Source organism: Megachile rotundata, chromosome 10 (genome assembly GCF_050947335.1).
Source record: "Megachile rotundata isolate GNS110a chromosome 10, iyMegRotu1, whole genome shotgun sequence".
NCBI classification, from domain to species: domain Eukaryota; kingdom Metazoa; phylum Arthropoda; class Insecta; order Hymenoptera; family Megachilidae; genus Megachile; species Megachile rotundata.
The window spans coordinates 4,621,209-4,634,800 of record NC_134992.1 but is presented as its reverse complement, the minus strand read 5'-3'; the positions used below and the strand labels follow the sequence as shown (position 1 = coordinate 4,634,800).

General features: G+C 29.1%; 2 protein-coding genes and 1 long non-coding RNA gene across 7 annotated transcripts in view; 2 read left to right on the top strand and 1 right to left on the bottom strand.

The window, feature by feature from the left end:
• The window catches only part of dsx (transcription factor doublesex), a 256,111-nt gene extending 247,419 nt beyond the window's left edge, over positions 1 to 8,692 (top strand). The window contains exons 6-7 of one of the 3 annotated variants that reach the window (XR_001097471.2): positions 7,256 to 7,441; positions 8,077 to 8,692. The gene's annotated coding sequence lies outside the window, so the exon portion shown is untranslated. Of the gene's footprint in view, positions 1 to 7,255 lie in introns of all 3 variants that reach the window. The other 2 variants (XR_013039727.1, XM_076536667.1) reach the window with 2 other exon arrangements.
• Positions 3,288 to 11,009, bottom strand: LOC143265312 (uncharacterized). 2 transcript variants are annotated; one of them, XR_013039728.1, is made up of 6 exons: positions 10,814 to 11,009; positions 9,705 to 9,963; positions 7,057 to 7,648; positions 3,769 to 4,007; positions 3,508 to 3,567; positions 3,288 to 3,418 (listed from the first exon to the last, which is right to left on the bottom strand). It is a non-coding gene; the product is annotated as an uncharacterized LOC143265312 (long non-coding RNA). The 2 variants fall into 2 exon arrangements; XR_013039729.1 differs by having other exon boundaries at positions 7,057 to 7,389.
• A 1,535-nt stretch (positions 11,010 to 12,544) lies between these two features.
• Positions 12,545 to 13,586, top strand: Uxt (Uxt prefoldin-like subunit). Of its 2 annotated transcripts, none has more exons than XM_076536675.1 (2): positions 12,545 to 12,858; positions 13,010 to 13,586. In XM_076536675.1, the coding sequence occupies exon 2, from the start codon at positions 13,021 to 13,023 to the stop codon at positions 13,453 to 13,455; it is 435 nt and encodes a 144-aa protein (XP_076392790.1). In that variant the 5' UTR covers positions 12,545 to 12,858; positions 13,010 to 13,020; the 3' UTR covers positions 13,456 to 13,586. The 2 variants fall into 2 exon arrangements, with proteins under 2 accessions (XP_076392790.1, XP_076392789.1); XM_076536674.1 differs by having other exon boundaries at positions 12,546 to 12,858; positions 12,994 to 13,586.
• The last annotated feature ends 6 nt before the right edge of the window (positions 13,587 to 13,592 follow it).

Genomic DNA, 13,592 nt, shown 5'->3' with positions numbered 1-13,592 from the left:
TTTTTGTTTGATCAAAAATTTGGCTAATTTTTATGTTAAGGATAATATTTTATGCTCGTTTCAATATTTTGTTACAGTCAACTTAAAAAATAAAATCAATTTGCATATAAAGTAGATTTTGTAGCACTGAGTACTTAAAAATACTTAAAAGTACTTTTGTAACACTGATATAATTTAAAAATATTAAAATAGCATTTGTGGAATATTAATTTGTCGCTTCTGGTTTTATAAAAATAATTAAGTAATCGTGTTACTATTATTTTTAATGTAATGTAATCGATTAGACTAATTTCTTAAATATCTTGTAAACTATTAACCGTCTTAGTATTCATATTCGTAGCATGAATTAATAATAATTTACAAAATCTTGATTAAATTCTGAGTTTTCCTCGTAACTATGCTAGAGGTTTCTCGAATGTATAGTGCTGACCTCTGCTGGCATCAAAACAAAAACACTATCGAATTGTAACTTGGTGGTACTAAAATAGTTGAATTTTAGTTTTTACACATTTATGAAAAAGTTTATAAATTAACTTAGACTACTTCAGGAAAATGTATAATTTGAAAACTATGGATTGTCAATGTATAATACATTAAACTATGCATTATCTACCATTTTAACTAAATATTTATTAGTGATCGATACTGAATTGTTAATTGGTTACAGTTCAACTTTCAGATCTTTGTTGAAAATGTTAATTAACTATTTATATACTTTCAACAAATTCTAACCTCCAAATTTAAGATGACCCTTGTTTGATACTACATTAGTTACTTCGGACTTTTAACTTTTCAAAATCATTTTGTATACAACCTGATTAATTACCTAGTCATATAAAACAATATGTATTTTGCAATGAACGTATACTTGCATGAAATTTGCAAACGCGATTAAAATAATAAATATATTGTTCTTCAAATACAAAATTCAACTAAATTCTACATTTCAATAGAGTTTCATTTTTAATTATGAAACATAAGATTTACATAAATATATAATAAAATTATTTATGCTTACTTTCCTTCCATCGTATATCGCTTATATTCTTTATTACAACACAACCAGTGATTAAGTAGTATTTATAGTTTTTATTATAAAGCAACCAGTAGTTAAGGTACTATTTTTATTTTTTATTATATTTTACCTTTGATTAAGGTAGTATTTGCTTATTTACTATAGTATACATGATATGATACATGTTATAAAAATAAGAAAGATAATTTACGATTCATGATCGAAATTCGGTACATTATTTATGTTAACTCAATTACAGCGTATATACGATTAAGCAAAGTTTTAAATATCCAAACAACCTAAAAATATTAGATGTATATTATACAGAAAATATGAATTCTCCACATTCCGCTTCCCCCATTGCAATGTTACTTCGCAGAAAATTCACTCGCTGTACCAAGCTCAGTTTAATCTTTTAATCTCTTAATTAAATATACTTAAAAACTAACCTTAATTAAATAAATTAATACCGAAGAAAATAGCACCGCACCTACCCGGCATTTTCTTCGAACGCTTTCAGTGTGTACAAACAGATTCATAAAAGAAAGACGCTTAAATAAATGAATAGATAGATAAACATCTGAATTGCATAGAAATACGTATTTAGCTACATAACCAGATAAGAAGTGCATGCAAACGGATTAACCGAATATAAAAACAGGAAACTGGAGCGGAATAAGTGGTAAAACGAGATGGATCAGGTGAAAGAAAGAAGGTGAACAAAGAGAGGGGTTGATAGTAGAGGAGGTAAGAGGCAAAGCGAAAAGCAAGAAAATTTTAGCGCTGGAAAGTCATGCGAGTCGGCCGGTCGGTTCGAGACGTATAAAAGCATTGCATCGCTTTAGCTACGGTATATTTCTGCATTATATAAGCAATATAGTCCTTAGTTTATGCCCGGGACGCCGCAGTTAAACGTTGCTCAGACTTTTATAGGCCTATACGCGAATTCCCGTACTTATGCCGGTTACGACGCCTGCCGCGGATGCACGCGTGTGTTACACGTGCATCCTCAGCGTTCCCGCTTCTTCTTTCCTTGCCAGCCTCCAATGGGAAGGAAAGACATTCGCTCGCAAGATGGATGACTCCCCACTGTTGTATAACGAAGTGTTAACCCTTAACCGGTAGCGTACATTTTTCACGATGATTAAAAGCTTGGTCCCGCGTTGTTATCTTGACGAACTGCACCCTGACGTTTAGCATCTCTTAACCCCCTCCTCGTCGCCGCCTAAAAATATCATGCTTCGTCATAAAATTCAGTTTACTTCGTCAGTTTAATAACCTCCATTTTGAAACCCTATATCATGGTTTGTGATTGCTTAAGGGACGCTTACTCAATGATAATTCAAACTTCTTTGATGACCTGTTATTTTTAGATCGAAAAATAAATAAATCGAGAACGTAACATGAACTAGCTTATATAATCATTTTTTAACTTGATAAAAATCAATGTATATTTTGACGACAGCTTCTTGACAATTTCTGTAATTTATGCTGGGAAATTTAAGATCTATCATTTTGGGTTTCGTGAATTTAGTGGATGTTGGATTTAAGTTTGATTAATGACTCTGTTAGATATTCAATTTACTATTTTGCAATACAGCAGTAAAAAACTAACACAGTTTACTGCAAATAATTCCTGAAATTCTCAAACTTTCACCATTTTCAAAAGTTCAAGAGTTTAGACACTTAAATTTTCATTTTTTCAAATTCTAAGATTCATAAATTCTTTAACCTCTAAATCTCAAAATTACCAAATTTTCAAATTTCCGAGTTAATAAATTTTTAAACTGTCTAAACATCAAACTTTCAAATTTTTAAACTTCTTAATTTCCAAGTTTTAAAGATTTCCAAATTGTAAAGAAAAAAATTGTGGTCGCTTAAAAAATCGTAATTCATAATAAAATTCATTTGAATTACTGGAATAAATTACACTTAAATTTATTCTATAATTCAATCTACAATATTAAATGTATAAGTATATCTATGTTTAATCTGTGATATTATTATTTATGCTATAATTTATTTAAATGAATTATTATTTGGTGAATTATTATCTGTATTATTATTTATTGTTGTTTCAATGATTTGTGTTTGAAAACGTTTAAGATAAAAAAGTCATAATCCCCCTTTTGAATTAAATATATAACTTAGTCGAATATACTACAGAAAATTTGTTTAAAATATAGCAACGAAACATAATTATTTTATTATCATTAATAAAACAATCTTACTATCGTATATTATGGAAAGAACATTGTATGAAACAGTAAAGATTAAAAAATTACATTAATAATTAATACAAAAATCTTCATTTAATTAACTAATTTGTATACATTTAATTTATAGTTCTTGAGAGTTGATGAACGTCACTCATCAGCAATCATTCGATATCAAAAAATTTTCCTGAAAATGCAAAAAATACGCGAAACCATTCAATATTTTGTAATTAATTAAATATTGGGCTAAAACGTTTGAAATAAGCAATTACTCACATAAACAACAATTTTAATTAGCAGAGGGTAGCAAACATGTTAAGAAGTTATACAATTTATCTGTAAATTAAAAAAAATTGATTTTTGTATTTTTACGCGTTCTTACTACGAAAATATATTATTAATTATTATTCTTGATGTCATTGTTAATACCTTAATATACACGATGATGAATTTAGCAGAAAATCTGATAAGTAAATAACTACGTTATAAAAAACACTAAAGAAAACGCTTTGTAATATTAATAATTATTATTATTACCATGTATTACTTCATCATTAATTATTGAATTAATTCCAGAATTGTTGAAAGTATCATTCTTTTTTCCGTACACATATTTACAAATATTTTGAATGATGTTTATTTGGAAACCTGCCTTGATCCACTTATATCAGTAATCCGATGTATATCAATTTTTTATCAATCGGAGTAAAATCATTCATATAATTCAAAAACTAATTTCAATGTGTTTCAACGAAGTCATCAATGTTAGCACGCGCCTAGAAATACTATACGTAAAAAATCTGGTTAGCTACTTGCTCGGTTTAGCAATTCAAGGTTGTTCAAGGTCAAATTCCATTAAAATGATCGCAGTACTTTCTAACCTTACACGACACTGAAATTAGTAGTGTCCTTGAAACTCAACCCTGATCAATCTTTCCATCCCATAGAAAGTTTCAGCAGCAATTCGACCTCGAGTAACCTTTACATTTAGCGACTTTGTCTCTTCACAAGCTATATGATTGCAAAAAAGAGCATATAATTCTATTTAAGTCTGGTAAAAGTATTTTTCCAGTATCTGAGTTAGATACAGTTAACATATTGTTTGATTGAGCTTTATCGAAAACTTTGTAAGAAAATCATTGGATTATACGTTAGTAACATGGAACGACTGACATTCTTTGTAATATGTATGTTAACACGTGTTACGTTATTTTTAAGCTGAATTGAGCACATGATACCGATTACTTGGTATCATGACTTGGTCAATAGATGACTTGGTGCAAGTATATGTTCCGTTCAACCTAGTTTATAAGTTATAGCCTTAGTTCTAACGTACGAGAGCAGATTATTCACATTTTAAATACACGTTACTCAAGTATTTTATAATTTAACGTCAGTGTAATGACCACGACTCCGGACATATTATCCAATTATTTGAATATAGGTGTGGATAATTGGACGAAGATAATTATATTACTATAGTCGAGACGGCGAGAGTTGATATGCGAATTTATCTTTCTACTCTACGGTGTCTAGTAATTGAAATGCACGTTTTTTCCCAACCATTGACGCAACGACGCGACGGTAAAATGCATTGATGGATAGGACATTTCTTTGTTAAAAAGAAAATCGAATCACCAAACATTTACGTTTAATCTGTGTTAGTTATTTAGATTGTGGCCGGTTTTGTACTAATCACATGTCAACTCTCTTTGACTACAGCCACAGTTTATCGTTGCCAAGCACATACACGCTAATATTACACATTGTAATATGATTACAGGTAATTGTGAAAACGGTTTAAGTAAAAATTCCAAAAAAATTCAACCTTTCGAAGTAGATCATTATCGGCAAATGAATGATTTGAATTTTTTGAACTGTATAATCATTAACTTCATTTTGAATTAAGGTTAGGAATATTTTTTACAGATTTTTTCGTATTATAATGGAATAAATCAATGTAAGACAAGTGGATGGTTTGATTTATTTGATATTTTCATTTAGATCACTATCATAATCATAGATACATATACGCATTAGGGTCGTGTTTATTTCATGAGCAAAATTTATTGTCTAGTTCTGATACTTGCATAAAATAGAAACTTGCTGTTTATACTGGATCTAAAGTCACAAGAAGATTTTAGAATTTAATAATTTTTTTTTTTCAAAAGAAATCTTAGAAAAATTTTGAGTAAAGCATTTTTCCTTAACTGCTTTAAATATTATTATTTTTACAATTATTTATTGATGCTATTGTTTTATACTTTGTACATTTAAGAAAACGGATTAGAGTGAATAAAAAGTTATTAAAATATTTTTTTATATAATTATTCAGAACACATTGTATGTAAGGCGTCATTGTGGAATTTATTACCAATAGTTAAATTAGTTAAGCTACAGTTAAAAGTTAAGAATAAAAAATTTACTGTTATGTCGATCCATTTAGTGACTTTGTTCGTCCTATATTTTAGAATACAAATTATGATTTCATGTGATTGTCTGACACATTTCTTTAAATTTTACTTCCAATTGTAAATTAAACTTACGTGCATTAAGCACATACACATTGCATGTTGTTGCTAAGAAGAGAAAAGCAAACTCACTTTACGGTAGGAGAGATTGCATCTAAAATATTTACTTATCATTCTCGTAAATTACCTAATGAAATAATTAATTCATTTAGTAATATTTAATCGCTGTTTAATCATGATCGTACTCCCTCTCTCAGATATCAGTACATAATATTTTTTATAAAAGTAAGTACACTATTGGATTTTCTAACAACTTCATATTAAAAAAAATCTAAATAGTTACGATCGATTTGTTTACATAAATTTCATGATTGAAATTAAGTAAAATGTAAATTATTTCTGAAATAAATAATTTTGATAATGAAAATAAATATTTTCATATAAACTTTCATCTAATACATTATTTAATTAATAAAATGAAATTATTACGTATGTAATTTGAATGAAATCAACTAACCATTCAATTAATATTATTAGTTATTGTGAACGTGTGAAAACTTTTATAAAAAATCATGAATATAAAATTTATTGATAATTTATCAATTTGCATAAGGAATATATTTTACAACTTTATATAAATATTTTACATGACAGAATTTAAAATAAAACATGGGATGGAATGAGATAAAAATAAGATGTAAATTTAAGTAACAGAATTTAAAACAAGTTTATATAAATTTTCAAATAACGAAAAGTTAGATAAAATATAGATGAATTAGTTATTAAATATTTCACACTCTGCTTTTATTAATAACTGCTTTTATAAAAATGTATTCCGAGTATCAATTTTTTCATTCAGACACCTATAATATAATTTATAACTAAACTACGAATGTTCATGTATTTATAGCACACCAAAGTATATAAAAAATGTATAAACTATGAAACACATATGACAAAAACATAATTAATTGTTCAGAACACGTAAAATATGCAACGTTCCTATATTTATAGCGCGCCAAGGTATATAAAAAATGTGTAAACTATGCAGCACGTATCACAAAAACACAATGAATTGTTTAGAACATGTAAAACATGCAATTTATATCACACCAAGTTGTGTAAAAAATATGTAAACTATGCAGCACTTATGACAAAAACATAATGAATTGTTCAGAAATTACTTTGAAGTCAAATAATATTCCACAAAAATTCTTACACGCAATTAAAATTATACACTACATTATATATCACATTAGAATTAACTGTTACTAATTTAAAAAAACAAATGAAACAATCAGAAATTCATCTAACACAAAAATTGTATTAACATCACTTCACTTGTATCACTTACAAGAAACAATTGTTTTAAATTCGTTTCACTGTAATTCCTTGATCAAGATTGTTGGAAGAATTTTGTATCGCATTCCGTAATATCTGTTTCGTTTCCGCAGGTATCGTGGTCTTATTGATCACCACATAGCATCAGTACCATTTTTGATCACTCACACATCATTCTGCATATAACCAGTTTCTTACTTGTTCCTTTTCAGCCCAACACGACGTTCGAAACTCCGACAAGATCTTGAAGTACGTATTGCACGAATCTTCGTGTTCCTTACCTTGGCGTGTCAAGTGCTTATTGGAGTGAATTTCTGAACGGTCAAGCCGCAACAACCGATTCTCGCTGTTGGGTACAAAGTATACACATATAGGCACTACAAGAGAACTCCGTGCAGGTACAAGTATGGTATATAACTAAAGTTGCCGATGGGCGTGAATGGTTTGATTCCGGGCCATGGGAGAACGAACCTGAGTTACCTACTTCGGGTTAGCACGCTATTCAGTCGACGAAAGTTCGCGAAAAATGGCGCGTATCCATCGTAATGGAGGGCAAGTGTCGCAACGATATTCTCCAGCGTCCGTGGGACAAGTTAATCGTGCACCTTGAAAACCAAAGAGGTTATTTGGTTGCAACTCGGAGATTACTAGTTTCTGCATATTGCCAGTCTCGAACCGGTATTATCCGAAATCACTGGATTTAAACAACCGTGGGTTAAGTTCCAACACACTCAATTTATTAGACGGAACTCCGAATCGCGAATACGTACAACACACGGACGGGCACACCGCAACCTTCAAAAAAATTCTTTCGAATAATTTGGACCTTGATAGCCCTACACGATGCTGTTAATGAACTTGGTCATTTTTTATGTTCTTGAATATATCAGACATTTAGACGTCGCGTGTGGTGCGCAGATTATAAACTATTGAGCGTTTCATTTTATCAAATTTTTATTCCTTTTTAACGAATCGGGTGAGAGGTTATGTTGTATTTTGAAAATGAATTATTCATTTTTCTGTTGCGTGTCAGTCATACAGGTGTTCCAGTACGGATGCTGCAACTGGGGGAGTATTGTGGTGAGACGGGAATGATGCTTCATGAATCGAAAATATTCGATCTAATTTTATCGTAAGAGGCTTCGTTTATAAAAACATTCAATTTTAAAAGAAAGTAATAGAGATGTTAACAAAGTTTTAATGCATTATATATTGATAAATGTGATTGTTATTTCTAAAATGTATTATTAATTATTATTCGTTAATATGCATAATATTGCATACGTTATCAATTGATAAATGTAATTATTATTATATTTAAAATGTATTATCAATTATGTATCTCTGAAATATTTTACCAATTCTTTGTAATATTACATATGTTAATACTTGTGGTACAAACACTAAGATATGTACATATAGTGTAATGCATGTAGTATATCTGTAAGTAATGTGAATTTATAAAACCTAATTGGATTAACTTTTGAAAATTTTCTCTTCAGTTTTTGTGTATAAACAAATTATCTCATATATATTTTGAAGAATTTTGAAAATTTTTTCAAGAACGAAATTGCAAATGAAAAAATGTTATTTCGTGTTTTATTTGTTTTTTTCATATAGAAAATAATGAATAAATTTTTGTTTTTGCAGTTTCTTTTATACGAGTCATTCATTTTGCAATGTTATAAAGTACATTTAAAAATAAATATATTGCAAACATTTGTGAATTATACTTCATTTCCACGTACTTCAATTTTAGTTCGAGAAATTACAGCACAGGTGTAAAGAATTTAAATACACGTTGTAAGGAACATGGAACTATACGATATTTTTCTCTGCAATTTTAGTAGAGTGTTTGATCACTTTTACTTGTCAAAGCCACATGCCTTTTCACATAATTGCACATTCCTCCTTTTACGTAATATCAAAGAGAAATAATTACGGCTTTCACGTACTGTTCAGAGTGTGAGAGAAAACTAGCGGGACGGGAACGGGACAAAGAGGGTAGGCCGCTAGGACCACCTAATCCCCACTTTTCGACTCACGCGTAGCTCCCACCGTTCATCCGTAATAGTGTGGTTTTACATAGGTGTAGAAACAAATATTGTTACTATATGTTAAAAAACTCTATCTTTTTCCTTTTACGCGATGCGTAAAACTTTGGAGTGCCGCTCGACGCATCGCTCGTTCTGTCTCGCTTGTTCTACATATATCTGACCCACTCTCCGCGTCATGCGACCGATTAGTGTATGTGTGCGCCTCGACAAATAGCGCGTTATTGCCGAAAATGTGTATGACAAAAGGCGGCAACGTTACAATCTAACCAGTGCGATGCTTTTTTCGTCCCTCTAGCCCCGTTCCCATCCCGCTAGTTTTCTCTCGTACTGTGGACAGTACATAGTGCTTTGCAGATTTCTATACAAATTTTGTTAGCACGTTCTAATATGATTACAGGTGGCATACAATCTAAAAGAGATTTGTTTTATGTATAATAAATATGAGAAAAATCTTAGCATTCAATTTTGTACCGTAATCAAATATGCGGTTTTATTTCCAATGAGGCAATTTACTAAATATTAAAAGTTTATTTAACGTACGATAAAGAATTAAATAAAATGATACAGGTCAGTATATTACTGCAAAATACAATTCAATACTTACCGTAATACCTAGATTTTTTAAATACAAGTAGCTAATTCACTAACGCAACACTGAGACTGTTCCATTTGAGATTTTTAAACTTCTTTGAATGATAAACTACGATGTTCTCTGCTCTATAGTTGATTTCATACTGTCGCGAGGTCCTCTCGAATATATCGCCACACGTCGACTATATATCGCAACTACTATTTTAGAAAAACAATAGTATATACATTGCCGTAGCTACGATTTGTGTGCAAGATGAGCCAGGGCGCCTTTCCTATAGAAAATAACGATATAAGAAAGGAAAAGTCCTTCAGTCGTGCAACTTAATCAATGGTAGAGGTTTATACATTTTTGAGACTTCAAATTGTTAGGTTATTAAAATGTCGAATTATTAAATGTTTCAAATTTACGAATTTACATGTTTATAAATATATGAATTCACAAATTCCCAAATTCACAAATTCACAAATTTCCAAATTATTTTCATCTTCACGAACATTCAAATTTTTGAATTTCCAAAATTTCAAGTATACAACTTCTCAAATTTCCAGATTTCGTAATTTATAAATTTTAACATTCCCAAATTTCTCAATACTTAAATTCTTAAATTTCTCAGTTTGTAAATTTTCACTTTTCGAAATTTTTAATTTCTAAATTTCGAAATCACTTAGTTCTTAAATTTCATAATTTTCTCATTTCTAAACTCTTACATTTCCGAGTCACAAAATTCTCAAATTTCTTTTGTACCCGAAAATTTCTTAAATTTAAAAATCCTGGAAAATCGTCTAGTTACTTTTAAATCTAAATGAAATTTATTACAGTGAAGTTAATTAAAACATTATTTTCTTGAAGAAATTAACATTTTTCAAAATATATGTTTGAAACTAAACATGAGATATCATTGAAATTATTGAAATATAAATTAAAAATGGCGCAGAATTATTGTTTTATACTGAAACCTACTTATATAAACAAAAAAGATAACAAATCATGTGGTATATACTTCTGAATTTTTCGGTAATTATTTAATTAAAATTCAATTCAATTAAAATTGATTAACATAAAAAATTAATTTAATTAAAAAATTAAATAAATTTAATTAAATTTTCAATTAATTTTGTTACCAAAATGTTTGCATTCCTCTCCTAAATTATGTAGTCGCTTTCTAAACAAATCTAAATGTGCAAATGAGTAATTTCTTTGCAATGTTTTCATAGTTTTCTCCGAACTGTAGACTGTAGAGTTATTTGTGCGTGACTGAATTATACGCTCAGCTGAGCAAAGGTAAAAAGGTGAGCGTTGTGCGATTCTCAGTTACTATGTAAATCTACGTCATATTCTGTCGCTCAGTAGGTAATATGCTCACAAATTACCAACTTGTCACGTTAATTTACGAAGTACTAACACGTGGTGATGTGAAAACAGCAATGTGAAGCTCTACAAGCGTTTTCTGACGATCTAAAGCTCTGATAAATACGTTGAATAAGCAAATAAATAAGTTTCCATGAGACTGGTTTGATTGTATATATTTCAAGTAAAATATGACCTATGAATAATAATATTTACTCCATGAATCTATTAATCAGAAACAGTTTCTACTTTCAACCGCATTTTTATTCATTTTTAGTAACTCAATTTAAATTGTTAACAAATTGTAACAAAAGTACGAAATAAGGCTAATTTCCGTTCAATGCAATTTAAAAATATTTATAGATATTTACTCATGTTAGTTAACTTTTAAAGAGATGTCCATTTTTAAAAATAGCCCTATCAAATGTTAAACTTATCACATTATGAATTCGTCATTGATTTTCCTTCATTACAGTAAATGCATTATATATTTTTTTATTAATTCTTTTCAGCAAATTTTATTTAAAATTTCGAATAAGTAAAAATTCACTGAAGTAATATTTAATAATGTATAATATATACATCAAATACGTTGTTACATTACATATTTTTATTCTTAAAATATGATAGCATTGATTTGAGGGAACAATGAGGACACCACGTTGTTATACAAAAACAAGGCACACTATAATTCAAAGTAGATTATTCTATTTTTCAAATTCCAGCTTTTTTCTGATATTTTAAACAGTGTAATTTGAAATGCAAAAAGTAAATTATTTTTGAATCAAATTTACGTAGTTATCAATCACTGATAGCATCAGCAATAATCAGCGAGTTAAAACAACATGATTGCTTGGCGACTTTTCTTGCATCTCACACGAGCACGTTATATTTCTGTAATATGCAATATCCTGCTATTCAATAATAATCCATCACTTCATCCAGCCATCGCTTTCTGCTAAAAAATCGAGATTATGGCTTTGTGAACTGCAAGTTTTACACCAGTAAGTTCATGTGGAATGTTGATAATATGTTTTTATGTTCACTGTACAAAAAGTAGCTTGGTAATTATTTTAACTATACGTTTATTAAAAACGTATAACATTGTTAAACTCCTAGGTTGTCGAAGATCGAATTAAAAATTATAAATGAATAAAATTGAGTCATAGACTTTGGATTTTACATTGATATTCATATTGTTACATTTTGTGAAAGATAAAAATATAAACAGGTTGCAAAAATGTCAGTTTATAACAAATATTGAATTTCCATGATGACAAGTATTTTTCTATATAAAGATTATTTGCGTTGTTTAGAAACATTGTTAATATTGAAATCACTAAAATAATTAAACCTTTCAAATTTTAATAACATCTAGTAAAAAATACAATATAAAAATTTAAACTTATTTTTACTGAATTTGTCACATGGATAAAGAGATAAAATTTTTAGTATAACTATAGAAATCTACTATATCAACAAGATGCGCTAATAATAACACCAAGGATTCTCACCAGGGGAGTAGTTGGCGCTCTGTCATAAACATTCAAGTAAATTTCGTTCCTAAGTAATGTTTTGTTTGACTTAATATATTCATGAACTTGTTTTTCATCTCAGAAAGTTTATAAGATTACTAACTAACGTTTGTTTTTGTTTGTGGGCATTTCAAATGATAAAGTAAAATTCATACAATTATACTAATAATGATGTTTATGTTAACCTCAACAATTAACAATACTCCGTTTTTAAACAAGATTAACATAATATAAAAGTTACAAAATTGTTCTGTGAAAAGTTTCAGTAATTTCATTTGCTTCTGGTAAGTGTATACAATGATAAATTCAAGTTTTCATATAAAAATGAACTATTCAAGTAACTTAACCTATATTGTGATTGCTTTCTGTATTTATCTTCATAGTTCTATGAATCAAATGATCTTTAAACATTCTTCTAGTTTCTGTGTTGTACAGGAAGTTCAATTATGAATCCTGATATTGATCAGAAGATCTTAAAGTTTGAAACATTTATCAATGAAGTGTTGAAAGAGGATCTTGCTAAGTTAGAGCAAAAAATTGATGCTAAGAATGCAGATATCGGAGAGTTCCTTCAACTAAAATCGACAATAACTACTCTTCAAAACAATGATTTAGATAAAAACGGTTTCAAAACTCAAGTAGATGTAGGACAGAATTTCTTCATCGAAGCACACATTCCTGATGCCTCCACCATTCTTTTGGACATTGGTTTAGGACATTATGTTGAATTATCGCTAAACGATGCTCTAGCAGTTATTAACGTACGAATTAAATTACTAGAACAACAGATTACCCATCTCCGTAAAGAAGTAGCAAAGACAAACGCTCACATCAAGCTACTTCTTCTTGGTATTGGAGAATTACAAGGCTTCAAAGAGTAACTAATGTTCCATGCGCAACATAATTTTGTAATTTCATAATTGTACATAATCCTGTGCCAAGTAGTTTGTACATATTAGAGATTATTATCTGAATGAGATTGAATAAATATTGTTTCTCTATTTTCCTTAAACGTTGT